This window comes from Pipistrellus hanaki (assembly GCF_964339955.1).
Source record: "Pipistrellus hanaki genome assembly, chromosome: 14".
Classification (NCBI taxonomy): Eukaryota; Metazoa; Chordata; class Mammalia; order Chiroptera; family Vespertilionidae; genus Pipistrellus; species Pipistrellus hanaki.
The window spans coordinates 34,954,843-34,968,866 of record NC_140516.1 but is presented as its reverse complement, the minus strand read 5'-3'; the positions used below and the strand labels follow the sequence as shown (position 1 = coordinate 34,968,866).

Below are 14,024 nucleotides of genomic sequence, written 5' to 3'. Positions count from 1 at the left end.
CTTGTAAAGTCATCCTATGTCTCAAGGAATTTCTATAACATTATCACTGCCATGAATTGCTTTATATGTTCATTTTTACTTACTTTATCCATTACTTATAAATCCTAAAAATGGGGTAATTGGATAAATTTAGTTGCATATTTTAGGGCTCTTAGTACATCCTGCTGATACAGTCTTCCCAAAGGATGTGCCAATTTACATTCCAGCCAATACCGTGTGGAAATGTTTCTGTATCCTAAGCTCTTATCAATACTAGGAATTAATAATTTGTAAAAAGCCCACTTCCTTTTATGAGGGACAGGAACCTTATCTGACTGTGAATGTCAAGGAAGGTACCAGAGTTAGTTATCACCTGGGGTTAGGAGTATTGGCTTATTCACTGGAGTTCAGAGAATATAAATTGCTTGTAAATTTGACATAGACATGCTCCTCAAACAGACAACATAAACTGATGGAATAAAAGGAAGACTGGGATATTAAAACAGGGAAAGATTTGTGTTTGAATAAGCAAGGCCAGTCTTGGCAAGAGTGGAGTAGCCTCAAGCCTACGGTCCTCTGCTTCAATGTTTTGTTTTACTTGAAATCATCATCCTATATAATAAAAGCCTAGATGGCATCGTGTGACGTCATCACAAGATGGCCGCCACAGGATGGCCACCACAAGATGGCCAGCCAGTAGGGGAGGGCAGTTGTGGGTGAAATCAGGCTGGCAGGAGAGGGCATTTGGAGGTGACCAGACCAGCAGGGGAGGGCAGTTGAGGGTGATTGGGCCGGCAGATGGGGGCAATCAGGTGGCAAGGAAGCAGTATGGCATCAACCAGGTTGGCAGGGGAGCGGTTAGGGGGTAATCAGGCAGGCAGGCCAGTGAGCAGTTAGGAGCCAGCAGTCCTGGTCTGTGAGAGGGATCAGGCTTAAACTGGCAGTTGGACATCCCCCTAAGGGTCCCAGATTGGAGAGGGTGCTGGCCGGGCTAAGGACACACACACACACACACACACACACACACACACACACACCCCATGCACAAATTTCGTGCACTGGGGCTCTAGTATTTAATAAAGGGGTAGATTGTTTTTGCCATTACCGGGTATGGACATAAAATGTAGAGAAATACTGTTCTTGATATTTTTTTCAAGCGTGATTTGCCCATGAATCATGCAGCAGATGTAAATGATTCTCTGCCTGAATACCTGCAGGTGGCGCTATGGTAAAGCACAGCAATGAGGTTGCTTTTTTCTTTTTTCTTTTTTCTCCTTTAAAGCTCATGCTGAGCTTGGCTTCTAAACAAAGACCTCCCATTCACAGCCACTCTTCCCCTTCTTCACAGTGAGTTTTCAAATTGTTCAACTTTGAAGCTACCCTCAACAAAGCCCCCGGATAGTCTGGCACAAAATGCCAGTTTGGATTAGAGGTAAAGTGGTAGAATGGGACATCAGCCCAAAACTTAAATCAGGTTGACTCCTACCTCTTTCAAATCCAAAGCTGCTTCAGTCACAACAACCCAATCTCATCACCCCACCCCCAACCTATCAAGTACCCAAATTACCTTTTCCATGAAATGAATATTCTTCCAGTAATCAGGTGTGAAATGATAGCCCTCCTGAAGGAGAGTGATAATGTATGTTCCGGAAAAGCAGTATTCACTCAGGTACTTCTCCTTCACGTTATGAAAACGTTCCTTCAGCTGAAAGTGAAGTGAAAAAGATATCATACTTGTACAACAGGCACTTCTCCACTTCTTTTTCCGTCGATCCAGAGAGAGGAGGGCCCCAGCTTATGCAGACCTGAAAGGTGACCTCTCCAAAGGGCTTTAGGAACGGTGTTGCCCTCCTTTAGTGGGTGCAGGGGTGTATAGTTTAGAGTCTGTTTAGGGGACTTTTCCTCTAAGATTCTCTGAGACAGTAATAAGAACTCCAGGAGAGAAGTTGTTTCTGTTTAGTAGGCCAGAAACACTTTCATCCCTTGTAAAACTTGCAGTGCACAATCAGATCAGCATGTTAGAGGTGTGAAAATTCTTGCATAAAAGAAATCCATTAATCTTCGTTTAATCAGAGTTTTCTATATGTTCTTGACCAGCCTTTAATTCAGAGCCTCTATAAGCATCTTAAAGGAAATAGTGTCATAAAAAGCCACTCAGTTTAATCTCTGGACTAGTAGTATCAGTATCCCCTAGGACAGTGGTTGGCAAACTGCAGCTCGAGAGTCACATGCGGCTCTTTGGCCCCTTGAGTTTTTAGCAAAGGCCAGCTTAGGAGTACCCTAATTAAGTTAATAACAATGTACCTACCTATATAGTTTAAGTTTAAAAAATTTGACTCTCAAAAGAAATTTCAATCATTGTACTGTTGCTATTTGACTCTGTTGACTAATGAGTTTGCCGACCATTGCCCTAGGAACTTAGTCCTTGCCCAGAATAGCCAACACAGAATGTGATCATGTACATAGTATGTTTGATAAACAGCTGTGGAATACATAGGAAGCATTTTGCTCAGGGTTCCTAAAAGTGCTAACATCTCACCTTCTGTCCCTCTGTCTTTACCTAACCTTTTTTTTTTTTTTTTTTGCATCTGAGTCATGCATGTGTTTACTTACCCTACTCCTGAAAGAAGATATTAACAGCTACCTGCCAACCCTTGCCTTTGCCTAGTTGTGAATATGTGCCCTGATGCTCCTCTTCGCCCCTCAATAAAAGTCAGCAGGCGAGGACATCGCTAGCTCAGCTCCAGTTATTTCTTCTATCCTATTCCTCAGCCCTTATGACAGGCATTCCCTCCCATGTACATCACCACTGCCCTAGGAAGAGAGAAAATTAGCATTTGTTAAGCACATACTAGGAATTATAACATATTTTATATGTGGGACCTCTTGGCTGCCTACCTGTCCTGCTTTTGCTCGGATTTCTCTCCCCTTACAAGGAACATCCTATCTCTAAACCCAAACTGGAAGCTGGAGTCTGTTTCTCACTTGGCTCCTGCCAGCCCTCAATCCCTGGAAAACTAATTCCACACCTAATTCCACGCCTGCTTTGTGCTGCTCTGATGGAGTCTTCGAATGACCCAGCTTGGAACTGAAAGATGAGAATGAGGGGCCGGAGAACCAGGACATAGGCTTTATTAGAGGAGAAGACCTCTGCCGGGCTACCTTCCAACGGGAGAAAGAGCATTTCAGGAACCTTTCTTTTTATTACAGTCCTTGGAATTATTCTTTGATCAACTCCTCTGCATATGACATTCTCCTGAGACCTTGGTGTGATATCAGTTGCCTTTGCCTTTCCAGGTCCCTGCCCCTTGCTGTCTGCACTTTGCTTTTCCTTTGTTAAAAGACCTCTTCTCCCATTTGATGTAGTCTTGGCAGGCCTATCAAACCAAACACCGCTATGGGATACAGAATTCCACCAATCCACTGTTGCAACCTCAGAGGCTCTAAGGGCTTGCTTGTCCCCTGGGGGAATGCTATTTTGGCCTAATTTCTCTGAATTCTTCAACATTTCTATCCCCTTCTTCCTTCTGGGGAACTGTACATTGGCTACACAGTCTAACTTGCTGAGGACTAATTACGATACAAGCTAACAATATAGAAGCCAAAGTCATCTACCTAGTTCATCAATCCAGAATTGATCATGTTATTGTGGGTTTTTTTTTTTTTTTTTTTTTTTTGTTTGTTTTGTTTTTCAGTTACAGTTGACATAAAATATATTAGTTTCAGGTGTACAGCATAGGATTACACATTTATGTAATTTACAAAGTGATCACCCCAGTAAGTCCAATACTCACCTGACACCATAGATAATTATTATAAAATTATTGACTATATTACCTATGCTGTACTTTACATTAAGACAATTTGTATTTCTTCATTCCATCACCTTTTACACCCCAGAATTGATAATGTTAATGCATGTGAATTCAATACGAGGTGCTCTCCAAATAGGGCGATGGTTCGCCCTCCTCTCCATTTTATTTCCCCTGTCAAAGTAAGGACAGGCAGTACTGTTATAGTATTATAAAATAGCTAGGCCACCTTTCAGCACATAATATATGCTTAGCAATTGCCTGCCTAAGGTGTCTAGAAGGACATTCCCAAACTAAAGTCAGACTGGGGTAGCAGTCCTTCCTCATGTTGAAGTTAGCAGAAAAAGAAGAAAAGAGTTACCCTCTAACAATATTTCCAACACACACACACACACACACACACACACACACTGCTTTCCACACAGATGACAACACAATTAGAAAAAACACTGGGTCGTAACACCTAACACCAATCTCAATATTCTAGGCTCTGGGTGAGGGTCTGGGTCTCACTCACAACTCCACCCCCATCCACCTTATATTCCCACATCCCTCCCCACCAAATGTTTCAGAATTTCTCCCAAATGCAGATTTTTTTTTTTTTTTTTTTACCTTACTTCCAGGGCCTCAAATTCCTCATGTGACTTAATTGAACAGACCTGCAGGTCTGCCTACTATAAGATTCCCAACCAAATGTAAATGAAATCTGAGGAAATAAAAAGTGGATGAGTCTGGCCGGCATGGCTCAGTGGTTGAGCATCAACCTATGGACCAGGAAATCACAGTCTAATTTCCGGTCAGGGCACATGTCCTGGTTGTGGACTCAATCACCCAGTGTGTGTGCAGGAGGCAGCCAATCAATAATTCTCTCTTATCATTGATGTTTCTATCTCTCCCTCTCTGAAATTAATAACATATATTTTTAAAAAATAAAAATAATAAAGTGGATGAGTGTAAGGAGAGAAAGTATGACAGAGCTTTCCCTTGGAATATAAAGTAATTGTTTTTCCAAAGTGCAGCCTAAATCTACTTTCTTGGCAGCCTGATGTCAAATGTCCACAATTTCAAGGTCTTCCTCCACAGATCATCACCAACTGCAACATGCCTCCCCTAAGTGTTTTGTAAGGTGCTGGGGCTTATTTGAGCAGGTCTTTTAAAAAGCTCTGATTACCCTTTCTTTAATTCAGAAAGGAGGATTCCAAACCTCCAGGCTCTTGCACAACCTTCCTTCCCCCCTTTGTCAGTGCAGATGGGAGCAGTGTCCGTTTTTAGATAATTACATTTTTTCAGAATGAAATCACCATTCACTTTTGCAACTGTGTTAGCTTAAAACAGCCACTGTTTTGCACCACCCCTAGATGATGTTTTGTTTTTTGTTTTTTTTAATCACAGTAGACCCCATAGCTCTCTTCTTCCTGGGAACTTTCATCAAATAGTGCCAAATCTTGAATGACTCAGTGCCTCGACAAGAAAAAGTTTGTGCTTTCAAATTTATGAGTAAGTAGGAGATATCTGGACCTAGGCAGTGGTGTCTGTGGCAGGTGGTGTCTGTGAATTGCCCATCTTTCCTGCTAATAAAACTCTTATTTGGGTGTTTGGATAGGGAGTGGTTGACAACATGCCTAGCTCCAGGAAACAGCTTATGATGGATCTAAGACTCTAAACCAGTCATAAAATCCTGCTTTCCCAGCCAGTCTTGGCCAATGAGAGATATAAGAGAAACTTTTAGGGATCCTCTGGGAAAGATTTTGCTTCCTATGAAAAGGAATAGTCATATCTGGCTCTACCCTTCTTCTGACCTTGAACATAGCTGCAATCCCTGAAGCTAGATTTTGTGTTCATCATAAAATAGACTAGCCCTGGCCAGTGTGTTTTGTGGTTAGAGTATCAGCCTGAGCGCCAAAGGATCTCAGGTTTGATGGTCAAGGGCACATACCAGGATTGCAGGTTCAAGCCCACCCCCATTGGGGCATGTGCCGGAGGCAACCAGTCCATGTGTCTCTCTCACATTGATGTGTCTCTTTCTCTCTCCACCTCCCCACTCCCTTCCACTCTTTCTTTTAAAGTCAATGGGAAACATATCCTCAGGGAAGGAATAACAGAGAGAGAGAGAGAGAGAGAGAGAGAGAGAGAGAGAGAGAGAGAGAGAGAAGTGAAAAGAGACATAACAACAGAACTAAGAATGGCTGAGATAGAGTCAAACTGCTGACCCCATGCCAGCAGCTGCCTACTGCCAGACCTCACTTTAGGTGAGAAAAATAAGACATTTTTTTTAAGCCCCTGAATGCCAAGTTATCAAGAAATGCTGATCAACTCACTTCTGTATTGTGGTCAAATTAGCACAACTTAAAGGGCAGACTCACATCTTCCTTGTTGTCGAGGACACAGAACAATGGTAACAAATGCTATTTCTAGTTACTTACATCTTTCCAGGGCTCAGAGCAGAACTTTTCCATCGTGTCTGTTATCTTTTTCTGGGTGAGGGAGGCATCTGATGTGAGATTTAAAAAACTCATCACATAGTAATAAGCTGAAAATGCCTGCAAGAGAAAAAAATGCAGTTTTGCAATGTCCAGGACAGAGGGACACTGAGTCCCTTTCCAGAAGACCATACCTTTAATGAAGGTTCCTAGAAATCTTTGCTAAGTCAGTTTACAGGGTTCTTGATATTTCAAACCCTAGCAAAGGGGTCACTTTGCTGCTGGCATGCGTTTCTGAGCCAGCCGGTAGTTAATTTTCTCTATAATTTTAATGGGAGAGTCAGGGAGAAAGAAATATGGGGGAAAGAGGAGATAAAAAAAGAGAGGAAGAGGTTACAAAAATCCCACCTTCAAAATATTTTATATGATTTTTTAAATAAATAAAAACTGGAAAATTCTATATAAGGGCATTGTTATCTCTGAATGGCAACTATAAGGTGTTTTTGTATTGCTTTCTTTAGTCAACTTTAACAAATATTTATTGAAGATTTATCATGAGTTAAGACACAACTGAAAAGTTTTTACAAATCATCATCATCATAAATAAGAACTATAGAAAAAGTTAAAAATTGAAATGAGTGAAAAAGGAGATATTTGATTAAAATAACCTAAATTTCATCATTTAGAGACAACTAGTATTAAATGTGATATAGAAAAAAATATCTTACCTCTATCCTAATACATAATCTAATTTTTTGTCATACTTTATACCACCCTATAGCTTCCCTTTGTACCCTTTTAATATAGTATGTATTTAAAGAGGAAAAGCTAATTAAGCAGAGCTTTCTGGATGAGACATCTGAAACCCCAACTCTGGTGTTTTTTCTCTTTCCCTGAAGGATGCCAGTTTTTAGGAGAAATCATTTTGGAGGTCATAAGAGCATGTCATTTGCTTATGTAAGTTAGGCCCTGGGCCGAGTCACAGAGTCCACTGTGCAGATTGAAGAGGAGTAAAAAGGTGTCCCTGTGCTAGCAGTATTTGGATTAGAGATTATATTTTGCCTTCTATAAAATTATTAAAGTAGAAGTGACTATAGAAAGGAAATGTGATTTCCAAACAAGCCAAGTGTAGTCCTATGTGATTTTCATGGGCAGAGACAGGTGGACAAAGAACAGGCTGTTGGTGGGTAAAGGACAGGAGTTAGCAGGGACCGCCACGGGGGCTCAATTCTGACTCAGAGAATAGGAGAATTGCCCTCTATTGGACAGGTCCATGCTAGCTTTTTCACAATTGCATTGGTTTTTTTAAATAAATATATATATATATATATACACATATATATATATACATATATATATATATAATTTTAAAACATGAATGTAAGTGTATTTGTCCTTCTTAATAAATTTTCCTTTTCATTGATATTTTTGTTTGATTTTCTCCTGCATTTCTTTTCTTTTTTATTGGTCCATTACTTTAATTGAGGTGACAAAACCTTGGATATTTACAGGCTAACAGTTTATCAAGCAATATAAATTCTTTTGTTTACCTCAAAATGTAATAATAATCCCATAGTAAACAATGAACAGAATTTTTTGTACACACACATATGAAAAAAAAAAAGTGGACAAAAATCTCATGCCAACATAAAAAATGGAACAAAAGTTCTTTTTTTTTTCTTTTTAAAGATTCCACAAGAAGAAAAAAAAAGGGGGGGGGGGGGCTTTTAAATTCTTTTTAAAATTTGGTAGCTTCATGACACAAAGACTTTGATCTGTAAATAATCACTTTCTCATCAACACACATTCTTGAATACATTTTTTTTTAATTCATAGCTTTTGATTTGGCTTACTGGCAGCATGGAGAGAGAACATTTATACAGAGGACTTGGGCAACACCTCAGAAGGTGTTTTTTTTCCTTTAAAAAGTTGAAATGTAAAGAATGCTAAACATAAGAAATATGGTCCCATAAAATGGACATGACCTAAGCAAAAGGTTGTTTTTGTTTTGTCTTTTTCAAATTAAAATACAAGTTAGTCTGCTGGCAGTTTATGTCATGGGAATACTATCAGTGTACATCTTATCCTGTTCTAAGCAGAGATCAAAACAGATGAAAATCCTGCCCTCTAGTGGAAAGCAGCAGAACTCCAACAAATAACATGAAACATGGTATATGATGGGTGGTGGTGTCAAGTGCTATAAAAATAAAGCCTTTTGTTAGATGTCCCAAATATATAGAGCCTCTGTGGGTAATTAGAGAAGCCCACAGAGTAGGCATAGGTCATTTATAATTTCTTCCAGACCTGATGCAATCTGTTTCAGTCATTTTTATCATGAGAACTGTTGCCTGGTATTGCAACCGACATTCCATCTTTATCAGGTTTCCAGGGAAACAAACCCAGAAAGTTAACCTAAAGCCAAATTTGTCCATAAAGGAAGAAAAGGGGTTTCTTAAATCATTTTCCAAAGGTCAAATAAAAAATATATTGGGGGAAAAGATTAAGTGAAGCATTGTAGATACAGAAGGAATAGGCATTACAGTCTAGTCTCAAGATTCTGCCCCAAACTAACCAATTGACATATTCTCCTACCCCCATTCCAACTTGCTTCTCTAACTTGTATTAAGAGATATTAGGTTGTATCTGCCTGGCAGGCTGCATTTTAGAGGATGAAGTGGCATCAATTGCAGGGTCTTTTATCTCTCTGGCATATGTATCTGTGTTTGTTTTCCATACTTCCAAATAAACTTGACCTCTGACACTTGTGTGGCATTCACTTCCAGACATTGCTCCTCTTGGGCTTATGGTTCAACTTTAATCTCTAGTTTTTATGTACTTTTTGTTTTAGGCTAAAGGCTCTAATGTGGAGTTCACAGGTCCACCTCAAGGGATTATGATGTCTTTTAAATTGAATGCAAAGATTTCAGCATTTCTACTTGTTATGCCCAGATTTCAAGATCCCCAAGGACCACCCGGGAGCTGAGTCCGATGCAAAAGCAAAAGAGCCTTTTTATTCATGCTAGCATGAACTCCCGTCTCCAGCAATCACCAGTGCAATGGAGAGAGAGAGAGAGAGAGAGAGAGAGAGAGAGAGAGAGAGAGAGAGAGCGCGCACATGCCTTGGGAGAACAAGGGCTTTTTATAGGGTTTAGGGTTGGGTGGTGGGGTGATGCTCGGACCACTGAGTTGGCTGGTTCTGATTGGTGGGGTGAGGGCCAGGGTCCGGTTACACTGGGTTACTTCCCTCTGTATTTCTATTGGCTGATTTAAGGGTGGGTTGGGTAATTGATACATCGTGTACAAGATCGAAGACACTGTACAAAACGGAGTCAGTCCTGCTCTGCCCTTGAACGAAGGCCTATGTGCTGGGAAGGGGTCATGAGACTGTATCTCAAGACCTGGCCCGGTGTCAGCACTGATAACTCTATCTGGGGCACAGTACACGGCCTCTCTGGAAGCATGCTCCAACATTCTCACTCTCTAACACTACTTAGAAGACCCTTAACTTTCATCACATTCTTCAAAGAGTCTTGTGATCCATTAAAGCAGGCATGTCAGATTTTCAGCCTGCGGGCCACATGTGGCCCACAGCAAATATTCATTAACTATTCCTCAATTGTTTCAGGCCTTGTATGCAGCATGTCTCTATTGAAATAAATCCACATTTCTATGAAAAGTGAAGCTTTTGGGGATTTTTTTAATGTGTTTGGCCTACATAAACTTAAACCTTGTTTATTTAGCCCATATTAGCCTTTGAGTTTGACATGATAGCCTTAAAGAGTTAAGAATGACTGCTCTATTAAAGACATTATGCTAGCTGAAAAAAAGCCAGTCACAAGGGGACAAAAATTGTGTGATTCCATTTATATGAGGTACCTGGAATAGCCAAATTCATAGCAACAGAAAGTAGGATGGTAGGTGCCAGGGCTGAAGGGAAGGAGGAGAAGAGGGTCAGGGAGTTAATGTGTGATTTAATGGGTGGCATTTCTGTTATGGAAAATAAAAGACAGATAGATGGAATGAAATGGATGATGGTGATGGCTATACAATAATGTAAGTGTACTTAATTTCACAGAACTATATACCTAAAATTAATTAAAGTGGTACATTTTGTATGCTGTATATTTTGCCACAGGCACACAAAGAATGACTGGTTTAGACAGCCTGGATATTTTTCTTTTAGATGCTGTCTTGACTTTGCAGGTTATGATTTAGAGTCCTCTCTCAAAATAGAGTCAACTAAACAATATACAATCATGGAATAATGCTATTATGTAAAGAATAGCATATAAAATAATATAGTATTTTATAAACATCAAAATTGATGTTTTAAATCCTTTATATATTTTTTAAAATCTCTAAGATAATCATGTTACTTTTACACACACACACACACACACATGCACATGCACATATTTCTCTGTAGCACAGCAGAAACCAAGTCTTAGAATTAGAATCAAGTGCAAAACCTGCTGTGTGGACTGGGAATGCATCTATTCATCTTTCTTTCTTAGACAGTTGTGCTCCAGAATATGGTCATCTATTTCTCCTCTCCTGTCCCAAGACCAGTTCATTCATATTCTTTTTTTTTTTTATTCCATCTATTTGTCTTATCTTTTTTGAAAGTCTTCCACATGTCAGGGCCTAAATTGTAGTTTTCTTGTTCATATATGTTCTTCAGAAATCCATTTTATTGGTTTACTATCTATTGTAAGATGTCCTTCTCTTAAATCCCTTGGAAAAGTCTCTTCTAAAGTGGAATGTTGCTTATACCAACATGCACTGGAATTGAACCCAGAAAAATAAAATGTTAATGGAATGGAGTGATAGAGTTTAGAATGTGTTTTCCCCCTCCCCCTGGATTTATATTATATAATACAAAAGAAACCTTAACCTTATACATAATGCTTTCATTTTTAATCCCCAGAATTATATTGAATGACAAAAACCACCTTCTTCTCTTTTTTTTAAAATATATTTTATTGATTTTTTACAGAGAGGAAGAGAGAGGGATAGAGAGTTAGAAACATTGATGAGAGAGAAACATCAATCAGCTGCCTCCCCTACTGGGAATGTGCCCGCAACCAAGGTACATGCCCTTGACCGGAATCGAACCTGGGACCTTTCTATCCACTGAGCCAAACCGGTTTCGGCCACCTTCTTCTTTTAATACCTCAGAAAGATACACTGCTTGAAATCAGATGGTTCAAAGACACATCAGATGGTTCAAGTTTCTTCCTATGACTCTGGTAGGTGATTCTTCAAATGTCTTTAAGAAAAAAAAAAACATCCTTATCCTACTTTTGGGGTAGGATTTTGGAGATTCAATCCATCAGATGTTCTTTTCCCAGAAAATGTTGACATGGGTCTAGGAATTCCCAACTTCTCCTTTAAGTGCAAGTGGGATGCCCTCTCATTGAGGTCAAACTCAGTGATCAGCACCTTGATTTCCATATTAGGAATCAACTTTACTTTGTAAACCTTTACTTGATTGGTGTCTATAACCTGTGGGTCTGTATTTAAGCAGAAACTCAGAATAGGAACACTCTAGGACATCTTAAGAAAACAGCCTCAAAAGGCTATTTACTAGCTTAGATAATCAGTATTTATGGAAAGTGATTTGAAGAATATATGTCTGTCCCCTCTTCCAGCTACTATAAATTCTTTTCTTCTATCAACATGAGTATCAAAAATCTATATTGCCTCAGTCCATCACAGAATTGCTATCACTGAGTCAGATTTTTAGTACTATGTCTCTGGGTTAAAGTTGCTATAAAGCTGTGCTTGGGCCTAGGACTGGGTTTGCTGGGTATAATGAAAATTATCTATCTGATTATGTCTTGGCTACTAGGAAGCTCAGATCTAAATATACACAAATAGCCAAAACCGGTTTTGCTCAGTGGTTAGAGCATTGACCTGCAGACTGAAGGGTCCCAGGTTCAATTCCGGTCAAGGGCATGTACCTTGGTTGCAGGCACATCCCCGGTGGGGGGTGTGCAGGAGGCAGCTGATCGATGTTTCTCTCTCATCGATGTTTCTAACTCTATCCCTCTACCTTCCTCTCTGTAATAAAATCAATAAAATGTATTTTAAATAAACACACAAATACATGCAAATACACACCTAGTATGTATACATATGTAAACAAACAACATTTAATGTTCTTCGGTTTCTATTCCCTATTGAATTTGTTTGTACCCTTTCTTATTTACATGATATAATGTGATCTTTTTGAAAATTCCTAAATTACATAAGTAATTCCTCACAGATGTTTCCTTTTCCTTTTTTGGTATTTCTTATTTGCCTACAATTTGGATTCTGTTTTGCAACCAAGGTGACAGTGTAGCCAAACTGAAAAGTGTACTGACCATTCTTAATACTTAGTTTACAAACTAAAAATTAGATCATCATTGCTAAATGCAATTGTGGCAGAAATTAGCTCCTCTGAAAATTCTCTGTGGCTAGAGAATACCCAGGCTAACTGGTTTTGGAAATAATTAAAATACAACTAAATTTTTGTATTACAAATAATTATGCTTCAAGATGCAGGACTTTGCAATGGTAACTTCCTGCAGGAATGAAGGCCTAGAATGAAGTCTGTTAGAAGAAAGAACTAACTTTTTTTAAGGGCCCACCTAGTGTGTTAGGTTTTCACTATTTGTAGTGATAAGGTAGAGCTGGCTCTTACCTACTAATGAGAGCTATTTGTTAAAATTTCAGGAGTTTTGTGAGCTAGTTGATGTCATGTTGATAGTCTAAAATAGGTCATGGTCACCCAGCCAGTATGTCTCAATAGTTGAGGATCCACCCATGAACCAGGAGGTCACAGTTCGATTCCCGGTCAGGGAACATGCCCAGGTTACGAACTCGATCCCCAGAGGAGGAGGGCGTGCAGGAGGTAACTAATCAATGATTCTCATCATTGATGTTTCTCACCCCCTCTCCCTCTACCTTCCTCTCTGAAGTCAATTAAAAAATGTTTTAAATAGGCCATGGTGGGAGTATTTATACCATACAAATTGGAAATGCTACAAATCAATCAGCCACTCTATCCCCAGAGAGCTGGTGGTAAAACATTCATCAGTCCACCTCAGTTGTCACTTACAATTAGCAATGAGATAGGTAATCCTGTCCTCATTTTATAAACAAGGCAACATATTTTTTAAATCTTTCGGATTTAGAGAGAATTTACAGAGGGCACAAAAAATATCCAAAAATAGTGCTCTGACCAGTGTATCTCAATGGTTAGAGCATTGTCTCATGCTCCGAAAGGTCTGGGTTCAATTCCCAGTCAGGGCACATGCCTGGGTTATGGTTTTCTCCAGTGTCGGGGTGCATGCATGAGGCAACCAATCAATATTTCTGACTTACATAGATATTTATCTCTCTCTTGTCCTCTACCTTCCTCAATCTCTAGAATCCATGAAAAACTTATCCTCAGGTGAGGATTTAAAAAATCCAGCCTGGCCGAAACCGGTTTGGCTCAGTGGTAGAGCATCGGTCTGCTGACTGAAGGGTCCCAGGTTCGATTCCTGTCAGGGGCATGTGCGTTGGTTGCGGGCACATCCGGTGGGGGGTGTGCAGGAGGCAGCTGGTCAATGTTTCTCTCTCATTGACGTTTCTGGCTCTCTATCTCTCTCCCTTCCTCTCTGTGAAAAATCAATAAAATATATATATTTTTAAAAAATCAAGCCTGGCCAGTATGGTTCAGTGGTTGAGCATCAACCCATGAACCAGGAGATCACAGTTCGATTCTCAGTCAGGGCACATGCCCGGCTTGTGAGCTCAACTCTTAGAAGGGGACATGCAGGAG

General features: G+C 39.8%; 1 protein-coding gene across 4 annotated transcripts in view; it reads right to left on the bottom strand.

The window, feature by feature from the left end:
* Window positions 1-14,024, bottom strand: part of ENTPD1 (ectonucleoside triphosphate diphosphohydrolase 1) — a 92,008-nt gene that overhangs the window by 5,249 nt on the left and 72,735 nt on the right. For all 4 annotated transcript variants that reach the window (XM_084903521.1, XM_084903522.1, XM_084903520.1 and 1 more), the window contains 2 exons: window positions 6,215-6,331; window positions 1,547-1,684 (listed from right to left, as the gene is read on the bottom strand). In XM_084903521.1, the coding sequence (XP_084759647.1) occupies window positions 1,547-1,684; window positions 6,215-6,331 (255 nt within the window). The remainder of the gene's footprint in view (window positions 1-1,546; window positions 1,685-6,214; window positions 6,332-14,024) is intronic.